The sequence below is a fragment of the Chlamydotis macqueenii genome, chromosome 2, assembly GCF_036417535.1.
Source record: "Chlamydotis macqueenii isolate bChlMac1 chromosome 2, bChlMac1.mat, whole genome shotgun sequence".
NCBI lineage: Eukaryota > Metazoa > Chordata > Aves > Otidiformes > Otididae > Chlamydotis > Chlamydotis macqueenii.
Window position 1 is genome coordinate 57757239 of NC_141557.1, and position 17287 is coordinate 57774525.

At 39.0% G+C, this 17287-nt stretch overlaps 1 protein-coding gene across 2 annotated transcripts in view; it reads right to left on the reverse strand.

Moving 5' to 3' along the window:
• TPK1 (thiamin pyrophosphokinase 1) overlaps window positions 1-17287 on the reverse strand; it is a 302095-nt gene that overhangs the window by 94319 nt on the left and 190489 nt on the right. For both annotated transcript variants that reach the window (XM_086741727.1, XM_086741726.1), the window contains one exon: window positions 7822-7968. In XM_086741727.1, the coding sequence (XP_086597853.1) occupies window positions 7822-7968 (147 nt within the window). The remainder of the gene's footprint in view (window positions 1-7821; window positions 7969-17287) is intronic.

Sequence of the window (17287 nt, forward strand, 5' to 3'; positions counted from 1 at the left end):
GACAATAATAACAAAATATTAGGATACTAAAATATAAAAAATGAATGATGCACAATTTCTCACCACCTGATGTCCCAGTGACCAATACAGCCCGTCCCGAGCAGCGATCATGGAAATGAAACCGAGCAGCAACCAAAAGAGTGAAAGAGAGTGAGCTGCCTGCCCTGGCCAATCCCAATTTACATACGTAAGTGCATGCCCTGAGCATGACATTTACGGCATGGAATACTCTCTTTGGCCAGTTTGGGTCAACTGTTCTGGCTGTATCCCTCCCAGTTTCCTGCACATTAGTAAGACCTGGAAAGCCAGACAGTGTCCTTGGTCTCTTTAGCAACAACTCATATCATCGGTGTGTTTATCAACATTCTTCACATGCGAAATCCAAAACACACTGGCTACTCAGAGGAAAATTAACTCCAACCCAGTTAAAACCAGGACAGCTTACAAGCTTCCAGACTCCTTTTCCTGCTTTTAACAGGAACACATTCACTTGAAATATCTTGATTTTCAGATTAGGAATAGGAAGCCCGTGCTTCTATCAAGTTCATTGGAACCAACTGCACTGTTGGCAAGTATTTTTGATTGCAGCTGACGTGGAGTGACAGACACATTATAGTTTTAAAAGGTACTGAAGAACTCAATCCCTGATGACTGTCTCTTCTTGAGCTGTTCTGTTACAGGAGAGAGCGCTGAAGTTATGCACCCAGTTGTTACCAACGTGAAGAAAACTTGTATTGCAAAGTAGATCACTTCCCACGGCAAAGCTGAATAGTTCCAGCTAAATCTTTATCAGGGTAGTATTGCATTTCGACTAGAACCTCAGATATTACTAAATATTATCATTCTTCTGCACTGATCCTTTTCAACAATAAGTGTAAGCTTAGAAAATCTGTACAGTTGACACCACTGCGCTGGCAGATACAGAATTAACAGTGATACTGTAAGGTATCAGAAAAGCCTAAGCAATTTCTTAAAGGGATTTAATTCTCATGGTTTCCATAAAGCAGCAAAATAGATATTATCATATTAACAAGATCATATTACAACAGCTAGGGGCAACAACAGAGAGCAGGAACCTCATTGGAAGAGCTTTATTTAGGGTCAAGATTCTCCTAGATAATCATCCATCACCTGTTATAGTAACTAATTAAAAATCTGGACAAAAACTGAAAAATGTTGAGAGCAGAACCATTGAAACCTACCAACCACCAGATATTGATTTGGAATCAAACTGGACGACTCCAGAACTTAGAAATACATAAGTAATTCAACTAGACTCCTTACATCATCTTCTCTTGCAAACAGCCATTAAGATGTGAATTTAAAAGCAGCTCTGTGTTTATCATATCCCGCTATAGAGCATTATTTGTTTCTTAAGAATTATGAGCAGATAAAAATCTCATTTAGTGAAGACTATTCTTTTTCACCTGGCAATGATGGCTTGGCATCTTATCTTTCCCTCTGAAATATAAGTATTTTTTTAAAGTGGTTACTTGGAAGCTAAAAAATTGTCTTATGAATTTGTTGCAATCTTTGTCTAAGGAGTCATTGTAGGATGAGACTTATATAAAAAAAAATTTGCATATGTCCTCATTATACAGAAGTAACCCGTAACTATTAGATGTCCATCCTTTGCAAAAAAGTCTATGAAAATTCCACATAATTCCAAATATTTCATAAAGTTGATGCAGTTTGCACTTTTAACTGATGCTAAATAAACTGCCTGAAAGGATATGAGTGTTTCAAAAGCTAATTATTATGTCTAAGATATTATATAAGCTTTGTACATTTCATACTACACATTTGACAATGCTGGAATAGAACTGAGTTATAAAGAATTTACCTGTTAAGAGAAAATACCGCTAAAATTTTCCTTTTGTAACAGTGAGAAGCAAGGTAGCAATTAAATCTTCCCCAGGTCAAGATGTGATTGACAAAAATGAATTAAATTTGGACCAATGAGATCCAGTAAAACATAGAATTCCTGTGGCAAACATTAAGCAACACCACTCATAGCCATAAGTTACCATGAAATAAATCTGAGTCACTTGGACCTGAAGCATTTTGAAGGTCACATTTACATAGGCTCACTACAAAAACCCATAAGAATGACTGAACTAGCCCAGCTGGATTTTCCCAGGGAAGAAGAAAAAGACAGGCTCTAATAGTTATTTTAAGAACAGAAGTTGAGCTGTAACCAAATCCTCAAAGTTTCTTACCAAAAAAAGAAACTAAGGTAGATGAACTACCAACATAGCAACTTTTTTTTTTTTTTTTTTCTTTTTTCTTTTTTTTTTTTCTGAGAAGCCATTTAAATGTGCTACTGAAGCTCTGGAAACATGAAAACCCTTTCTGCAAGTGTTTCTGTGAAGGAGTCAGGCTCCCAGAGAATGGCTTGAGTAAGACCTTACCATTGCTAATATTTTTGACATTGGTAGTGCTTCAGTGTCCAGCTGAATGGCTGGCTTTCTCATAGAAAAAGTCACAAAAAGATGTATTTATTGAAGAACATGAAGTTGTATATTTACGAATTCCACAGATGCTCATTCAAGTGACCTACGAGGAGCTCAAGGTACTCCCTGCTCTGACAACTAGATTAAGTTCCAACAGTTCCCTTTGAGAGCAGATACTAAACAGGAAAGAGAAAATATTTCTTGTCCTGAAAGGTTAAGTACTAAATATATGTTAAAATATTTTGTCTAAATATTAAATATTTGTTTAAATATGAACATACTGTAAAAGCAAAATCTGAAGTTGAATTACAGGACCATAGAATCATTAAGGTTGGAAAACACCTCCAAGATTAAGTCCAACCATCAACCTAACATCACTATGTCCACTAAACCATGTCCTGAAGTGCCACATCTACATGTTCTTTGAACACCTCCAGCGATGGTGACTCCACCACTTTCTTGGGCAGCCTGTTCCAGTGCCTGATCACTCTTTCAGTAAAGGAATTTTTCCTAATATCCAACCTAAACCTCCCCTGTCGCAAATTGAGGCCATTTCCTCTCATCCTAAAAGGTACATACCTTGAAGCTATATACCCTCAACTTCCCGGTAAACCTTACTCTACAAGCATGGACACAAAGTAAACCAAATAACAAACTCTGGTAGAATTTCCAGTCTCGTACCCTCCCGCACTTATATCTGTTGCAGTGTCCCCATCTAGGAGCAGATCTCCATGCTGAGTCACTCTATCTGCATCTGTAAAATGGTTCAAGTAATACTATCTGGACCTCAAGCCAACTGGCACAGCACTGCTCATATGCATATGGCTGCTCTCTCATGTCCCCAAGATAAGGTGGCAGGCATCCTCCAAAAGCTTAGTAAGCAGTTACTGGCCTGTGCTAAACCCAAACTGTGCCTGGGCACTGTCTGCAAGAATGATAGCTGTCTCCCACTAAAACTGGGCTTGGGACCATGCTAACTAATTAGCTGCACAGCCTACTGTATGGCAATATTTATGTTCATTAAGGGCCTTATTAATACTGTTGTTGCCAATAACACTGTGTTCCACCTCTGTGCAGACCTGAGGATGTAATGGCATTTTGTGAAAAACTAAACGAGCCTCAAAGAACCCGTTCAGAGGAGGACGTGGGTTTTATCCAATTTACAAACTAGGAGACTGTGAGATCAAAAGACTACAGAATTTACTTTGCTTCAATTAAATATTAGTAAAAAGCCAAGAATAAGGCATGAGACTCCTGATTTTTATTGCTTACATTTAGCTGCTGGACTACTATCTACGATGCTAAATTATTCATCAGTTCTCACAGGAAAGGTAGGCATGCACTCACAAGAAAAGCTGTGTGCAAGAAAAAGGGTTATCAAAGTATTCACACACTCTTTCAAAAGAGTTAGCTAACTGACAAAAATAAGCTGCTGTAACACATTTTCATGTGTAGGTAGCAATTCTTCTCTACATCCCAGGGCTGGAATCTTGTGTGGGGAAAACTGAACTGCTCAGTATAATGTAAAAGACAGGCCTCATTAACTCTTGGACATCTTCTCATTTCTTGGTCATAAATCCTATTACCTTGTATTACAAACTGCCATAAAACTCACAGATAAAAGATAATTTATGCTCAGTGTACAGAAGCTAATGTTTCTGTACTCCTGAGAAGCACACAACCAGAAAATGAGAAAGTATGTATGTGAAACCTTAAGCCATTCATACTGAGCATGGCTAGCATGATAAACATGACTCTAAGGGCCTAATGCTCTTCAGCCAGGGTATATTCTAATGGTAATTGATATTACCAAAATTTCTAGCATAAAATGTACGGACTGTTGTATAAAATATCCTGCTTATAAAGAGTGATTACTCCTTATTAAGAACTCAGGCTTTCCTCCCTCCCCTCAGTACAGAAATATGATGGCTATTCAATATAGATTTTTTTTTCCCTTTATTATTTTTTTTCTTTTCTTTTCTTTTTTTTTTTTTAATTACAACAATCACATTAGAAAATGCTTCAAAGCAAGCATCACCTCCTGGAATTTTACAATTTCCCTATTTCTGATTCCTATCCTAATAAGTGTTGCATGGCACACAAAACCTAATAGCTCTTGGAGTCAGCAAAATCAAGGGCAGCCCAATCTCTTATTTGTTTTTTTTCTCTGAAGCAATTTAAAGTCTTCAGACTTTGGCACTGATTTTAACTGTGTTTGTTATCTGCTCAGAGGAATATTTTGCTTTAGTGAAGACCAACAAAAGATGCATTAAATTTAGGCTGTTTGTCATTAGTTTTCCTTTCCTTTCAGACGAGCGAAAATCTTTCACTGTCAATCTTACAAATTCTGTAGTTACAAACTATGTTCTCATTGCTTGGGCCCTTCCATAGCTGCACCTCATTTCATGCCTGCTTTCTTTTCTTAAATAGTTGTTTAGTAACTTGAGCTATATTGGAATTAAGTTATCTAAATATGGATACCTACAATGTATACCTAGATCTCAGCCTACCACCCAATTTCTTTATAGAGTCCATGGACATAGCTATTTATGGGGTGCAATTCTTTCCATCTTTTCTTCTCGTCTCCACCTCTCAGCATAGTTCATCTTTACAGGTCAGAAATTAATATTAAAGAGTTTACTATGTGTAGTTTTCTTAACTTTCCATTCCAAAACATTTTTACCAATATATTTCAAAAACTTGCTCTGTCTGTCTGTCTGCTTCCCAAGAGATTCCTCAGTACCCAAAACGTCAATTACCCTTACATCCAGTACCTGGATAATCTTATTGGCTGATGAAAAAAGGCTTTGTTTACCTGGTCCTCCTTGCTTGGTAGTTTGCAGTGGATCCCAAATCAGGCATTGTCCTTGCTGTCTTCCTCTATCACCCTGAAGACTTTTAGCAAGTCTATAAGCTTGTTCCCCACAACACTGCAGACCCTTGTCAAGTGTGTTAAATATTGATATCTCTCTTCTGCTGTACCTCTTTACATCAATGTTGTACTAATGTGAAATAACTCTTTTTCAAAGCAATTAATAGATTTTATGGTGTACTTGGATACCCACTCACACCATCCTCCTCTTAGTTTCTACATTAGTAACTAAAAATTCAGCAGCTTTACTTGTATCCTTTGTATCCTTCCTAAGGCTGTTATGGGATTACCAGTTTATCAGCTCTATCCAAATATTTTAGCCTCTGCCTAGGTATACATGATAAAGAACCAATACTAGTCTCCCGCTATAGTGAACAGAGAGCTAATGTTACTTTGAAGCAAAACCATGGTTATATTTTGCTCATACATTTTACCCAAAGAATCCAATAAAGATCAGATTCTTCTTCCCCAAGAGAAAAAAGTTTCAGATCTATATTTTATGGAAAAAGCAATATGCTCTTAACTTCACCATTTGCATCAGTATTTGAATCTCAAAACCTTGCTTCATTTGTTGCACAGTTTCCAGGCTTGCATTTCAAAAAGTCAGTGAGTCTCCCACTGTGTTCAACTCCCTCCTACCTTGATTTTAAATTACAAAGAGGAGAGGAGAAAAAGAGAGAATGTCATCATCGTGCCTGTTTACAAGACAAAAATATCACGCTGAACTCCACACAAAAAAAAAGAGTACTTCCAAGGTTAGGATGCTCGTTTCTTTCTGTGTATAAACTACTCACTTTATCTAAACTATGCAGGATTAATTTTACTATCTGGAGGTAACTCAACAGTTGACTGAAGATGCTGACAGTGACAAGTTTAAACAAACAACGAAAAGCACTTTTGTGTCAAAGTTAGCATTAAGACTGTTTAAATGGCCTGCCCCATGTATCTGCCCTTTATTTCTGAATGCCAGAAACAGAAGTCACTTACTGGCAATGCAGACTGACAGCCAGGAATGGCAGAAAAAAATAATATCCTGTGGAACTCTCCTCATCAACAAAAAAGCATTAAATGCTTCTTGTGTGGCCTTATTAAAAAACAGAATGTAAAGAAGTTTCCAGCAAGCTCAAACAATTAGAAACCTCCAATTTCTATTTAAATGCACAGATCAAGATTTTTTTTCAAGTTGCCAAGGGTTTAATTATTCATTGAAGACTCTTCTGAAATCAACCTTAGGCATGGCATTTTAAAGATGAGAAGATGAATGAAAAGAATTAAAAGTCTTTCCAGCCCAGGTAAGTGTTTTGTAAGCTAAATTGGAAATTCTCCATCTTATTTTAACTTTTGAATATGTTCTTAAAAATATCCTAAAATTAATTTACAGTGGTCAGTGAAGTACTGCACCCACAGATCAATCACAAACAAATTATTCCTCACTTTCAGATTTTAACCACAGTTATCCTTTAGCCCTCTTTCCCCCTTACTCTGCTGCCTCTATCCATTTAGCTATGGAACCAACGATCAGAGCCATTCCTCATCATACCGGCAAGTGAGCTCCTGTGCCTACTATCTTTCCTGCAGACATAGTGCTTCAAAGTTGTTAATACAGCATCTGCCCCTGTGGGTTTAAATCTATAATCTCATAGAACCTTATTAATGCTTTTCTCAAATTACAATGAAGCATGTGTGGTGCACAGTTTTGTCAAAGTTATCTGTGAATGTTATTTATTTTTATGAAATAAGCTTTCCAAGACAAAGTGGGAAAGTTACTTAAGCTTCCAGAAATCTCTGCATCAGGAAAAGATATTTCCAAACAAACAAACGAAATCACTGTTATAGGAGACTCTTTGATGCTTAGATTTGCCTTTAATTTAAATCTTAGAAGCAAAATCCCACCAAGACATTTGTGTATGCTGTTTTATGAATCAATAAATGGAATAACAGGCCTGAAAAAACACAAAAATAACATGTCTTAAATAAATTCCCTTGTTGATGCTAGCTGGATTCCCATCACAATGAACTGCACCACTCAGACCACATAAGAGCTCTGCCTGACATGTTCGTCGGGAACTTCTTCATATCTTCCTCTTATGTCTTTCTTTTGTTTCTCTTACTGCAGACATCCTTACTGCTATTCAACATGCAAAAGGGCTGTTTCCTAAATTTAAACTTACTGAAATCTAATTTAAATGTTTTAATTTTCTTTTCATTTATAATCAAAATGCTATGTTTGCTCAAATTCAGTTTTTACACCTCCTGGATTTCTATGTTCCCCTCCTTTTCAACAAAACTATCCTGAACAAATTAGACACAATATTTTCCAAGGCAGGAATGCAGAGCCCGTCATTTGCTGTCCACTTCCCTGCAATACATTTTATATTTAGGCTCTGACTCTACAGAATACAATTAAGAAAATCAGCATTTAATGGTGCAAGACCTACAGGGTCAGGGTGGGTGGAAGGTCAGTTTTATCAAGAAGTAACTTTTCACAACACTTACAGGTTGAAGCAGGTAAATCAGTGAGCACTCCTGGATAACTATCACTGGAAAAGGCGTGATACTTGTTGCATGAAAAAGCGTTTCCACTGAGGCCATTATTTGGTCAAAGCGTCCTTCAAGTCCACCCAAAGTCACAATCACATCGACCTAAAAGATAAAACAAAAACAGTCACCAAGAGAACTTTCAGGCATAATCTCTGGAAAAAAAAAAGAAAAAAAAAACCTTTTGACTATACAAAAGCAAATGTCAAATGCAGTTATTTACTCCCATTACTGATAAACACCATTATGTAATTTTTGAGGCTGAGTGTTAAAGCTCAGTAAATTCATGGCCAACATGTGGTACTTTAAAAAAGGGCATAACGGTTCTTCCTAAAATACAGGCCGGTCTTCGCAGGTACTGATCTCCCTGCCCTGAACACAGAGAGTCTAAGATATATCACTCCACATCTAAGGTCCTCAGCTAAACGTGGTATATCTGAGCCTTAGTATCCCCAGATCTTAACATAATTTCAGTATTATCCTCACAGTTTGCACAGCGAATAAAGGAAATTTCAGGTTAGGGACACTGTATACATAGTTCTTGTTCTAGCAACACAGCATTTCAATGTACAAGCAATCCCACTCACAGGCTGGCTCTACTCAGGATTAGAAGTACTACTGAAGTAGGAGATTCCACCCCAAGTGACTGGGACATCATCTCCCAGCTGTCAGGCACAGGGACAGGAGCAGGAGCGCTCTCCCATCCCAGTACCAAACTTGCAGAGAGCACTGCCTGACTGCTTGCAATAGGCCACAGAGTCGGACTGCTACTGCTCAATTCTCTCATGCTCCATCAAGACTCTGAACGCTTTATTTCCTATAAGCAGAAAGGGAGTATTTAAAAGCCTTGGTTAAGCGCTTTTGGATCCTCAGATAAAAGGTCACTGAGTGTAAAGTACTATTATTACTTCCATAATATGAATCAGTTATGTTCAGTAATTGTATTTTAAAAAGCTACCACTGAATAAGTCATACCTAGAGCCCTAACACATTGCAGCTCTAAAGTCCTTAGAAGCTGCCTTGACAATGGCCATCTAGTGAAGTTTCCAACTTTATAGGGCTTAAGTCCATGGCTACTGTGATTATGTGAAGTTTTACTCAACCCAGGAGCCACATAATTGTGCTCTGTGTATCTGGAATGATGTATTAATAGCATCAGCTTCTATTTTTATTACCAGGGCTAGGGCTTTACGATTCTGTTGAACACTCGTTTGCATGAAAATTAAGCTCTTCTCCTTTTGGTGAAGAATTATACCCAGACCTAACCTACAACCAATAGAGTATGAATCGTAGGAAAATCTATCCTTAAACAGGAGAAAAAACAGCAAAAGCTAATGGCTAAGTTTACAGCTAAGTCATAATACATTTTCCATTTTATTGATTCCAGTGCAGAAACAAACTGCTTTTGTTTGACTGGTGATGACTGTGATTTAAAAAGATGGATCAATTACCTGAAAACAATACTATTAAAAAGACCCACCCATACCAGTTCCCTACCAGTCAACTAGGCCCCCAACCCCAGTGGAGGCGATGCGGAAAATGTGCTGCATTAACCTGGAACCGCAGTGAAGTTAAGGTGACTTCACAAAGGATCAATAATCCACATATGTGTTGCTTTTCTTTTGAATAATAGGACTGCAGCTTAAATATTAGCTTAGCCTAGTCTGGTCTTCAAAAAGCTGAGCAACTACTGTATGGTTTCTTGGTATTATATATCTCACCGTACATGAACTTGTTTGTTTTGGCTTTGAAGTTTTCTATAATTTAAAAGGTAAGAATGAGGGAAACACAGAGTTCCCTCTGACTTGTAACTAAAATGATGCAACAGCATTCTGAATGAGTCTTCTTTTCCTTGTAAAACTCTCAGTATTTCAGACAAATCCTGCTCCGTTATTCACACATATGTACTTACGGTGAAGTACAGGACCTCTCTGAAACAATGAAGTGCACACTGACTGCATCCTGTGATAGAAATTGCCAGAGTACTGCAAGTTGAAGAAAAATGTAATAATTTTTTTATATTTTAGAGTATGACAGAAGTGACCCCAAAGTTCTACTCCTTATTCAATAGCAACAGTACAGTGATCTTGCGGATTGGTGCCCAAAAAAGTAAGAAAATAAAACCAATCTAGCATGGAGTAGATCTGTTGAAAAGGCATTCATAAAGCACAGGTTTGGGGTTGTGGCATGTTGGGATAAGGCTAATAAAGACATCTGAAAAGGGAATGTAGCTATTATTTAGGGTTTGCATGGATTGTAAAAATGAGAAATACAAGTACGTGACAGGTACGCAAACAAACCCAGCTGGACTATGAGAGGAGCAGGGAGGGAGAAAAGCTAAGACTGTACTTTTGTGATGGTTGACGGTCCTGCCTTTCACTGGATAGTCCTGGAAGCAGTGACAAGACAGACACTGTAGCAATTTTAAAGCCTCTATTTGAAGGTTTAGGTATAGATGCTTTATTTAACAAAAACACAGAGAGGGCAGGTCAACAAAAATCTCAAGAGCCTTCTCATCCTGAAGCTATCACCTCTGTTAAAAAAAAAAAAATCACAACACAAAAATCACAAACTACCAAAACAATCAGTTCTTTCCCTGCAATCACTGCTTCTTTCGCTCTGCCAAGCACTTAAGAAAATGGATGTGCCATGAAAGCACATACACGACTTTTGGTCATTCCAGAACCTAAGACAAAGTGAATATCAAAGCGCAGGACATTTATATATTCTTACACTACAGACAGGAAGGACATTAATTTTTCTACTATGATTTCCTGTATACCTCAGGCTACAGAATTATACTGTTACTGCTAATCAGCCCAGCAGGTAGCATTTGACTAACACACTGTACTTCAATTGAAATGTCCATGCTTCACTTAAATGTCCTGTCACCAGTCCCCTCACACAATTTGTTTTCACACAGTGCCATTAATTTCCTGAAAAGAGGATAAAAAAATCCTAAATAACTACAAAGAAAAGCTTAGATCATTGTAGGCACAGTGTAGAGGGCACTCTATTCTCTTAGACTATCTATAACCTGACTTAAATATATTGCACAGCATCTTTAAAGGTGAGCAAGCTTTAATTTAGAAAGAATTTAAGATCTAAGGGTGGGATTCAGTCATCTTTAAATGATACACTTATACATTAGTACCTCTTGGAAGAGTTTTAGGAGTCACTAACAAACAGCAGAACAGTTAAAAGGAGAAGGGAAGCATAAAGACAGCCTTCGTACTGGCAATTCAGGGATGTACTTCTTCCTTCTCCCTTAAACTGTAATTTAGAGGGCGCAGTAACCGAGGGGAGCCAAGGCTGCCATCACGTCAGAATGAAGTTGCTCAGGTTCCTGCTTCCACTCTAGCAGAGATTATTGAAATGGACAACTTGCTGTAAACTGTGTGCAGGCTTGCTAAACACTAGTTTTCAGCGAAAACTGGTCCAGCTGACATTCCTGGTATGGATGGGTTAAATACAAAGATTTTCACTATATAATTGAGGAAGATGTATTTAAGGAGAAGGGTGAAAGAAGACAGGAAGATGGGAACTGCCTGGGGTGGGTGAAAAGAGTGTGATACCTAGCTCTATAATGTCAGCCTCGCCATAACACCTAAGAGCGAAGTCCAAGGCTAGAACTGTCAGCAAAGGATGCCCATTCTTTTCAAAACCGTGCTCATTAACTCTTATAAGAAATCCTCTCTCCAGGGTATGGGTAGGGCTCTGGACAGACAACTCAAAGGACTTTCTTCCACACAATCTCAGTTTCAACCAGACAACTTGTAAACAAACATGCGTAAGTCTCAGAGAGGTGGGTAGGTGAAAGGGAACACATTTACTGACAGCAATCAGTAGCACTAAATGAACCAAAAAAAAAAAGACCTCCCCTGAAGGAAAAAGGGAACAGTAATCAAGATGTCATAAAAGCTCTGGAGCCATGAATAAACCTCCTTCCCTCTGAGTCCACGGAGACCATCCACTGCTAATACCTGAGATATTTCTATGCCAATTACAGGTCAGATATTGTATCTGATTTGAATCTAGCTTCCTTTTATCACCTTCTCACTTTGCTGATATCTTTAAACATTTCACAGTCTTCCTACCATTCAGCCTATTCCTTTAACTTAAAATTTTGGAGGAATATGATATAGAAAATAAAATTACTGCAGTAACATCCATAGTATGTTGATGTATATTATATGCTGAAATACATATATATTAAAGTATATTATATGCTGAAAAGCAAACAATGAAGTAGTAGTGTGAATGCTACATTTACTATTGCTTTATTGCTTTGACACTATCAATTTTGACTAGTTTACAAGAAAAGCATTCTTTTCTTCATAAGTCAATTTTGTCAACTGAGGATGTGGTTAGAAAATCCAGATATATCCTTTCTGGTCTCTGCATCATCTTCAGTACTGAAGACTTTAAAACGCAGCAAGCACTTTCCCTGATAATAAATGAGCCAGAGTAGATTTCAGCTTATTCTCCCATAGCTATATTAGAGCTCTTGTGCTGGCCAGATGACAGTCATTTTTTTATCATCCACAAAATTGAAATGTAAATCTAATGAACTACTAAAATCCCACAACCCAATGCTGAATATATAGCAAGATATTGTCCATTTTAGTTGATTATATTGGCTCTCTAGCTCAGTGTTTTACATAAAAGGTATGGCATTCATTTCCCACGGGAATGATATGCCTAGCCACACAGCAGCATCTGAACTTTGCTCAGATAGAACCCTCTTTACTCTAGCCAGAATTTGCTTATTGCTTCAGCCATGTGACTCTTCATGCGAACAAGAGCTCTCAGCCAAAGGCTGCCATCCTACCTGTGTACCTGAGACGATAACCTTCAATCCGCTTCATTGTCACCTCACTGATTATACTAATTTTTATATTATATTGCTCCAGCTCCTTCACAAAGCTTTTCTTGCTTATGTTAATTTTCTTACATTTTTACCCAAGTGCTTTTCCTATTTGTAACCCCTATTATTTCAAACAAGAGGTTAATTTTTTTCTGCTAATGACCATAAGCATGGAAATAGATTGCATTTGTCTGCTCAAAACAAGCAACATGTATAATGGTAAGATGGAAAAGGGAAAGATAATCTCAAAATCTAGTCACAGATTTGAGTAGCTGGGAACTTTTAAATCTTAGTTCTACTATTGACTTGTGTTTACATCTCTGATCAAATGACTCCATTTCATTGCTTTGGCTTTGCTCTCTCCTGCAGGCAAATGGAATGTTTGAGGGTGTATATAACATAATCTGGCATAAATTTTGTGGAACATGAACTTGATAACCATTGACTTCATTCTTTCTTACTTGCAGAAATCTGATCTACAAAATCCATGTGAACTGCTGAATCCCAAGCAATATCAATTTGACTGCTTGCTGTTGTGCTGAATATTCTTGTATGACCTTGATCAAAGAGTACTCCCTGTGCCTCAGGTAGAGTAGGGACAGCAATGACTCCTGCTCTGCTACTGCCGGTCAGCTGGAGTGCAGCTCTTCAATGCATGCTGCGTGTGAGATTACGGTCATTGGAATTCCTTATTGCCTCAGATTTTCTGGGTGAAGGGCTTGTCCCTACTCCAGACTGTTAACATGCTGTTGTGAGTAGGCAGAAGTGCACTAAAACTCTTAAAGCAATCTGTTCAGTGAGGCTTTGGAGGAAAATGTGTGCTGGTTTTGACCCTGACACATTTATTCTGTGCATGAACAAGGATTTCAGGACTATCAATCATATGTCTTTTGAAAAACAACATCTCATCTTTTAAAACAGTACAAAAAAAGACATTCACAGGCATCAGGCTAACCTTTCTCTTCCCACAGCTGAAACACCATAATCCACAGTGCATACCGTGGTATCACCCCCACGGAAATGTAAAACCAGTCACTGTAAAATATCATATCCCTAAGAAAGCAAGGCCTGGATTTGTATTAGCAGCAATGCAAGAGGCCCTCAAAAGATTATGCTAAAATGATCTAGAAAATCTCTTTAACGATCTCATATTGTTTTGCATCTAGTGCCAAAAGCTGTTTGGCACATGCTGTGTTTTTAATCTCTTTGTATACTGCCTCCAGGAGTGAAAAAAAAAAGGAAAAACAAACTAACTAAAAACTCCCATCAATGAACAATTCAATGGAGGGGAAAATGTGATCCTATCTTCTTCAAGGGAATCTGTTTGTTGTGAGCTTTGTATTTCACATTTCACCTAACTCTGGCTGTCAGTCTTTGCCAAAGTAGCCTTCCTTCCCCTCCCTCCAACACGTTTCCATGTTGTTACAAGATCAGTATGACAACACAACTACAACCCACCACTTCCCTGCCAGCAGGCCTCCCACCTTGCCCTGCTGATGCCTATCATCCCACAATTCCTCAACCAGATCCAGCTGGCAGCCTGTGCTGAAGGTTAACCCAGTCCGGCAGCGCCAGCAGGTGGGAAGGGTGCTGCACAGGGAGGAGGCTCTTTGCTGCGAAGACTCTCCCTGGAAGTCTCTGTTATTCCCCCAAAGGGATACAGATCACAATCCAGAACACAGAGCCCTGCCTGGACCGTGGCTCCTGCTGCAGCATGCTGGCAGAGAGACTGTCTTCTACAGGAAGGTCCCTGGCTACTCAGGACCTGATGGATCAGAGACACTGTAAGTTCCGCCTGCTAGCCCTCAAACAAGATACATATCCTAGGACACACATCCATGAGAGCATGTGTGCCCTTGCACATCTTCAGGTGTGCGATATCTAGCTCTGATAGATATCACACACCTGACAACTTCTCTTTGATTTCCTTTACAGTCCTGTGGTGGGTTAACCGTGGCTGGTGGCCAGGCACCCACCCCAATGGCTCCCTCATTTCCCCTCCTCAACAGGACAGGGGGAGAAAATCAGATGAAAAAGCTCATGGGTTGAGACAAGGACAGGGAGGTTGTTAATTACGAATTATCATCACAGGCAAACCAGACTTGACTTCAGGAAAATTAATTTAATTTATTGCAAATTAAAAATTAGGTCAGAGAGAAAAAAAAAAAAAAGACAAAACTAAATCCACCTTTCCACCACCCGCCTTTTTCCCAGGCCCAACTTCACTCCTTCATTCCTGACTCCTCTATCTCCCCTGCTTCTCCAAGAGGCACAGGAGAATGGGGTGCTGTAGTCAGTCCATCCCAGCTCTTCTCTGCCTCTCCTTCCTTCTAATGTTATTCCCCTGCCATAGTGTGGGCTCCTCTCCACGAGGTAGGGTCCTTCAGGAACGACTTGCTCCAGCATGGGTCCCCCACAGGCTGTAGCTCCTGCCAGGAGCTGCTCCCACATGGGCTCCGCTCCGTAGGCTGAAGCTTCATCCTTCACGGCACCTCCACCTGCTTTGGCATGGGGTCCTCCACTGGCTGCAGTGTGGATATCTGCTCCACCATGGTCCTCCATGGGCTGCATGGTGGATACCTGCCTCAGTGTGGGCTCTCCCCAGGCTGCTTAACTCATTATTATTTCTGCTTCCCTAGAATACTGAGACAAACATAAGATGTCTCTCCTGGCCATACAGCTCCCTTTCCTTTCCCACTACACCTTCACGTGGTTTTGTTTCAGCTCCTGCCCAGACACTGGTCCAGGATCCTTGGAAAGCCCAGAAAGGAGGCTAAAAAACCTGTGGTATTTCAAGGCAATGGGGTAGATTTTGTGTAGACAAGGGTGGCTGTATGAAATGCTCCGCTAGCAGCCCGCAGGCACTTATACCCATATGAGCAAGAGAAAGCTAGCTTCAGCATTATGAGAGGTGAGATCTTTTCCTGTGGCTTCCTAAATCAGATGCATTAGAACTAATTTTCTGCCTATTTTTAGGTATGTTAAATTTAGGCATTAAATTTAAAGGAAAGAATCACAGATTTTTAGGAGAAAACATTCCATACAATATACAGAAAATTAAATTTAAAAATCTCCATTTCCATTAAAAGGTGATGCTATTTTTTTTTTTACTTCATCTGAGCAAGAGTTAATGGCTCAGGCTCTTTCCCTGCGTATCTTAACATTTAGTAATGAAGTCTGTATAATAGATGCCACAAATAATGCAGGGCTGTAGGGCATCCTCACTCTCCTGCAGCAGCATCGCAGAGGAGATAATGGCAAAAGAGGTATTTGTGCCTAACTAGGATGAGACGTTAGCTCTGCTATTTAAAAAGTTTAAACTTGGGTTCATACAGGTCTGAAGATCTCCCGATAGGTCCCAACAGAACAGTAATATTTTCAGCTGGTCTGAACATTAATCTTCATGATGAACAAGGGGATAACAGCCTGTCCTATTATACTCAAGGGACAGATATAAGACCTGAAACTAAAGATGGGAAATTCTTCCTGTGTCTCTCAGGCCCTATTCTGTGAATAGCTCCTCTTTTAAGTGATTTCACTGAATACTTGGGCAGTACAGAATTTTTTTTTTTTTTTTTATGGGAGTGCAGATTTGCAGAAAGAAGTCTTGAATTTATACATTTTATTTTCTAAGAGATGGGAGATTCTTATATTGAAGGAAGTAGGTTAGGATCTTGGATGCCGATTTCTTTTTCAGAATATATTTGGTATTTATAGCAGGTAAGCTAAACATAAATGGAATAATGTCAGCTTACGTTCATTACAGAGGCTATTTTATTTTTCTACACTGTCCTCTACACCATATAAATTTAGCCATGCACTTAAAATAAATGAAGCATGATTTTTTAAACTGGAGGCGCTTGTGAAGCTGTAAACATTTTATGCTCACATTTAATTTGGACAAAATATTGAGCTTTAATTGTTCGGTGCTTAGTTGTTCAGTTGTTTAAAAGGGAAGCTCGATGGGTTCTTTAGGCAAGTTGAAGAGACCATCCCATGAGTCTCCTCCTTAGTAGTGAAAAAGTCAAATTAAAAGGTAGCTGATTGAAAAAAGAACAGTAAGAATCAAAACTAGCAAAGCATGGTTGCCAGTGCAGCTCTGCTATGAAGACCCTTCAGTCCCTCCACCTGTACTGAGCTTGTGCTACTGCTTTTTTTTTTTAACAGTGGGGAATGCCGTAGGGGCCTTTCAGGTATTACCAGGCTGCCTCATTTTCACAGTATCTGTGAAGAGATAAATTAGTGTAAACCCCTCTACCCCTTCTTGAACACTGCTGGCGTCAGCCAAGAGGTCCAGACTTAAAGGCCAGGGAAAGTAAAAGGACTGCAGAAGATGGTGAGGCCTCAGAACTAGAGGCTAAACCATTTCTACGTAGCACCAGCCACTCACTTTCACTTTGCAACAGTCTTAACACCTTCCTCTCCCATCTGCCCCCAGAACTCCTTTCTTGGTAAGGAAAAAAAGAAAAAGAGCCACCACAGCTTCAAATGATTTGACCAATATGACAATTTCAATGTTTCTCCTGACTGTTCAAAGGCCACGCAATGTTTCAAAAT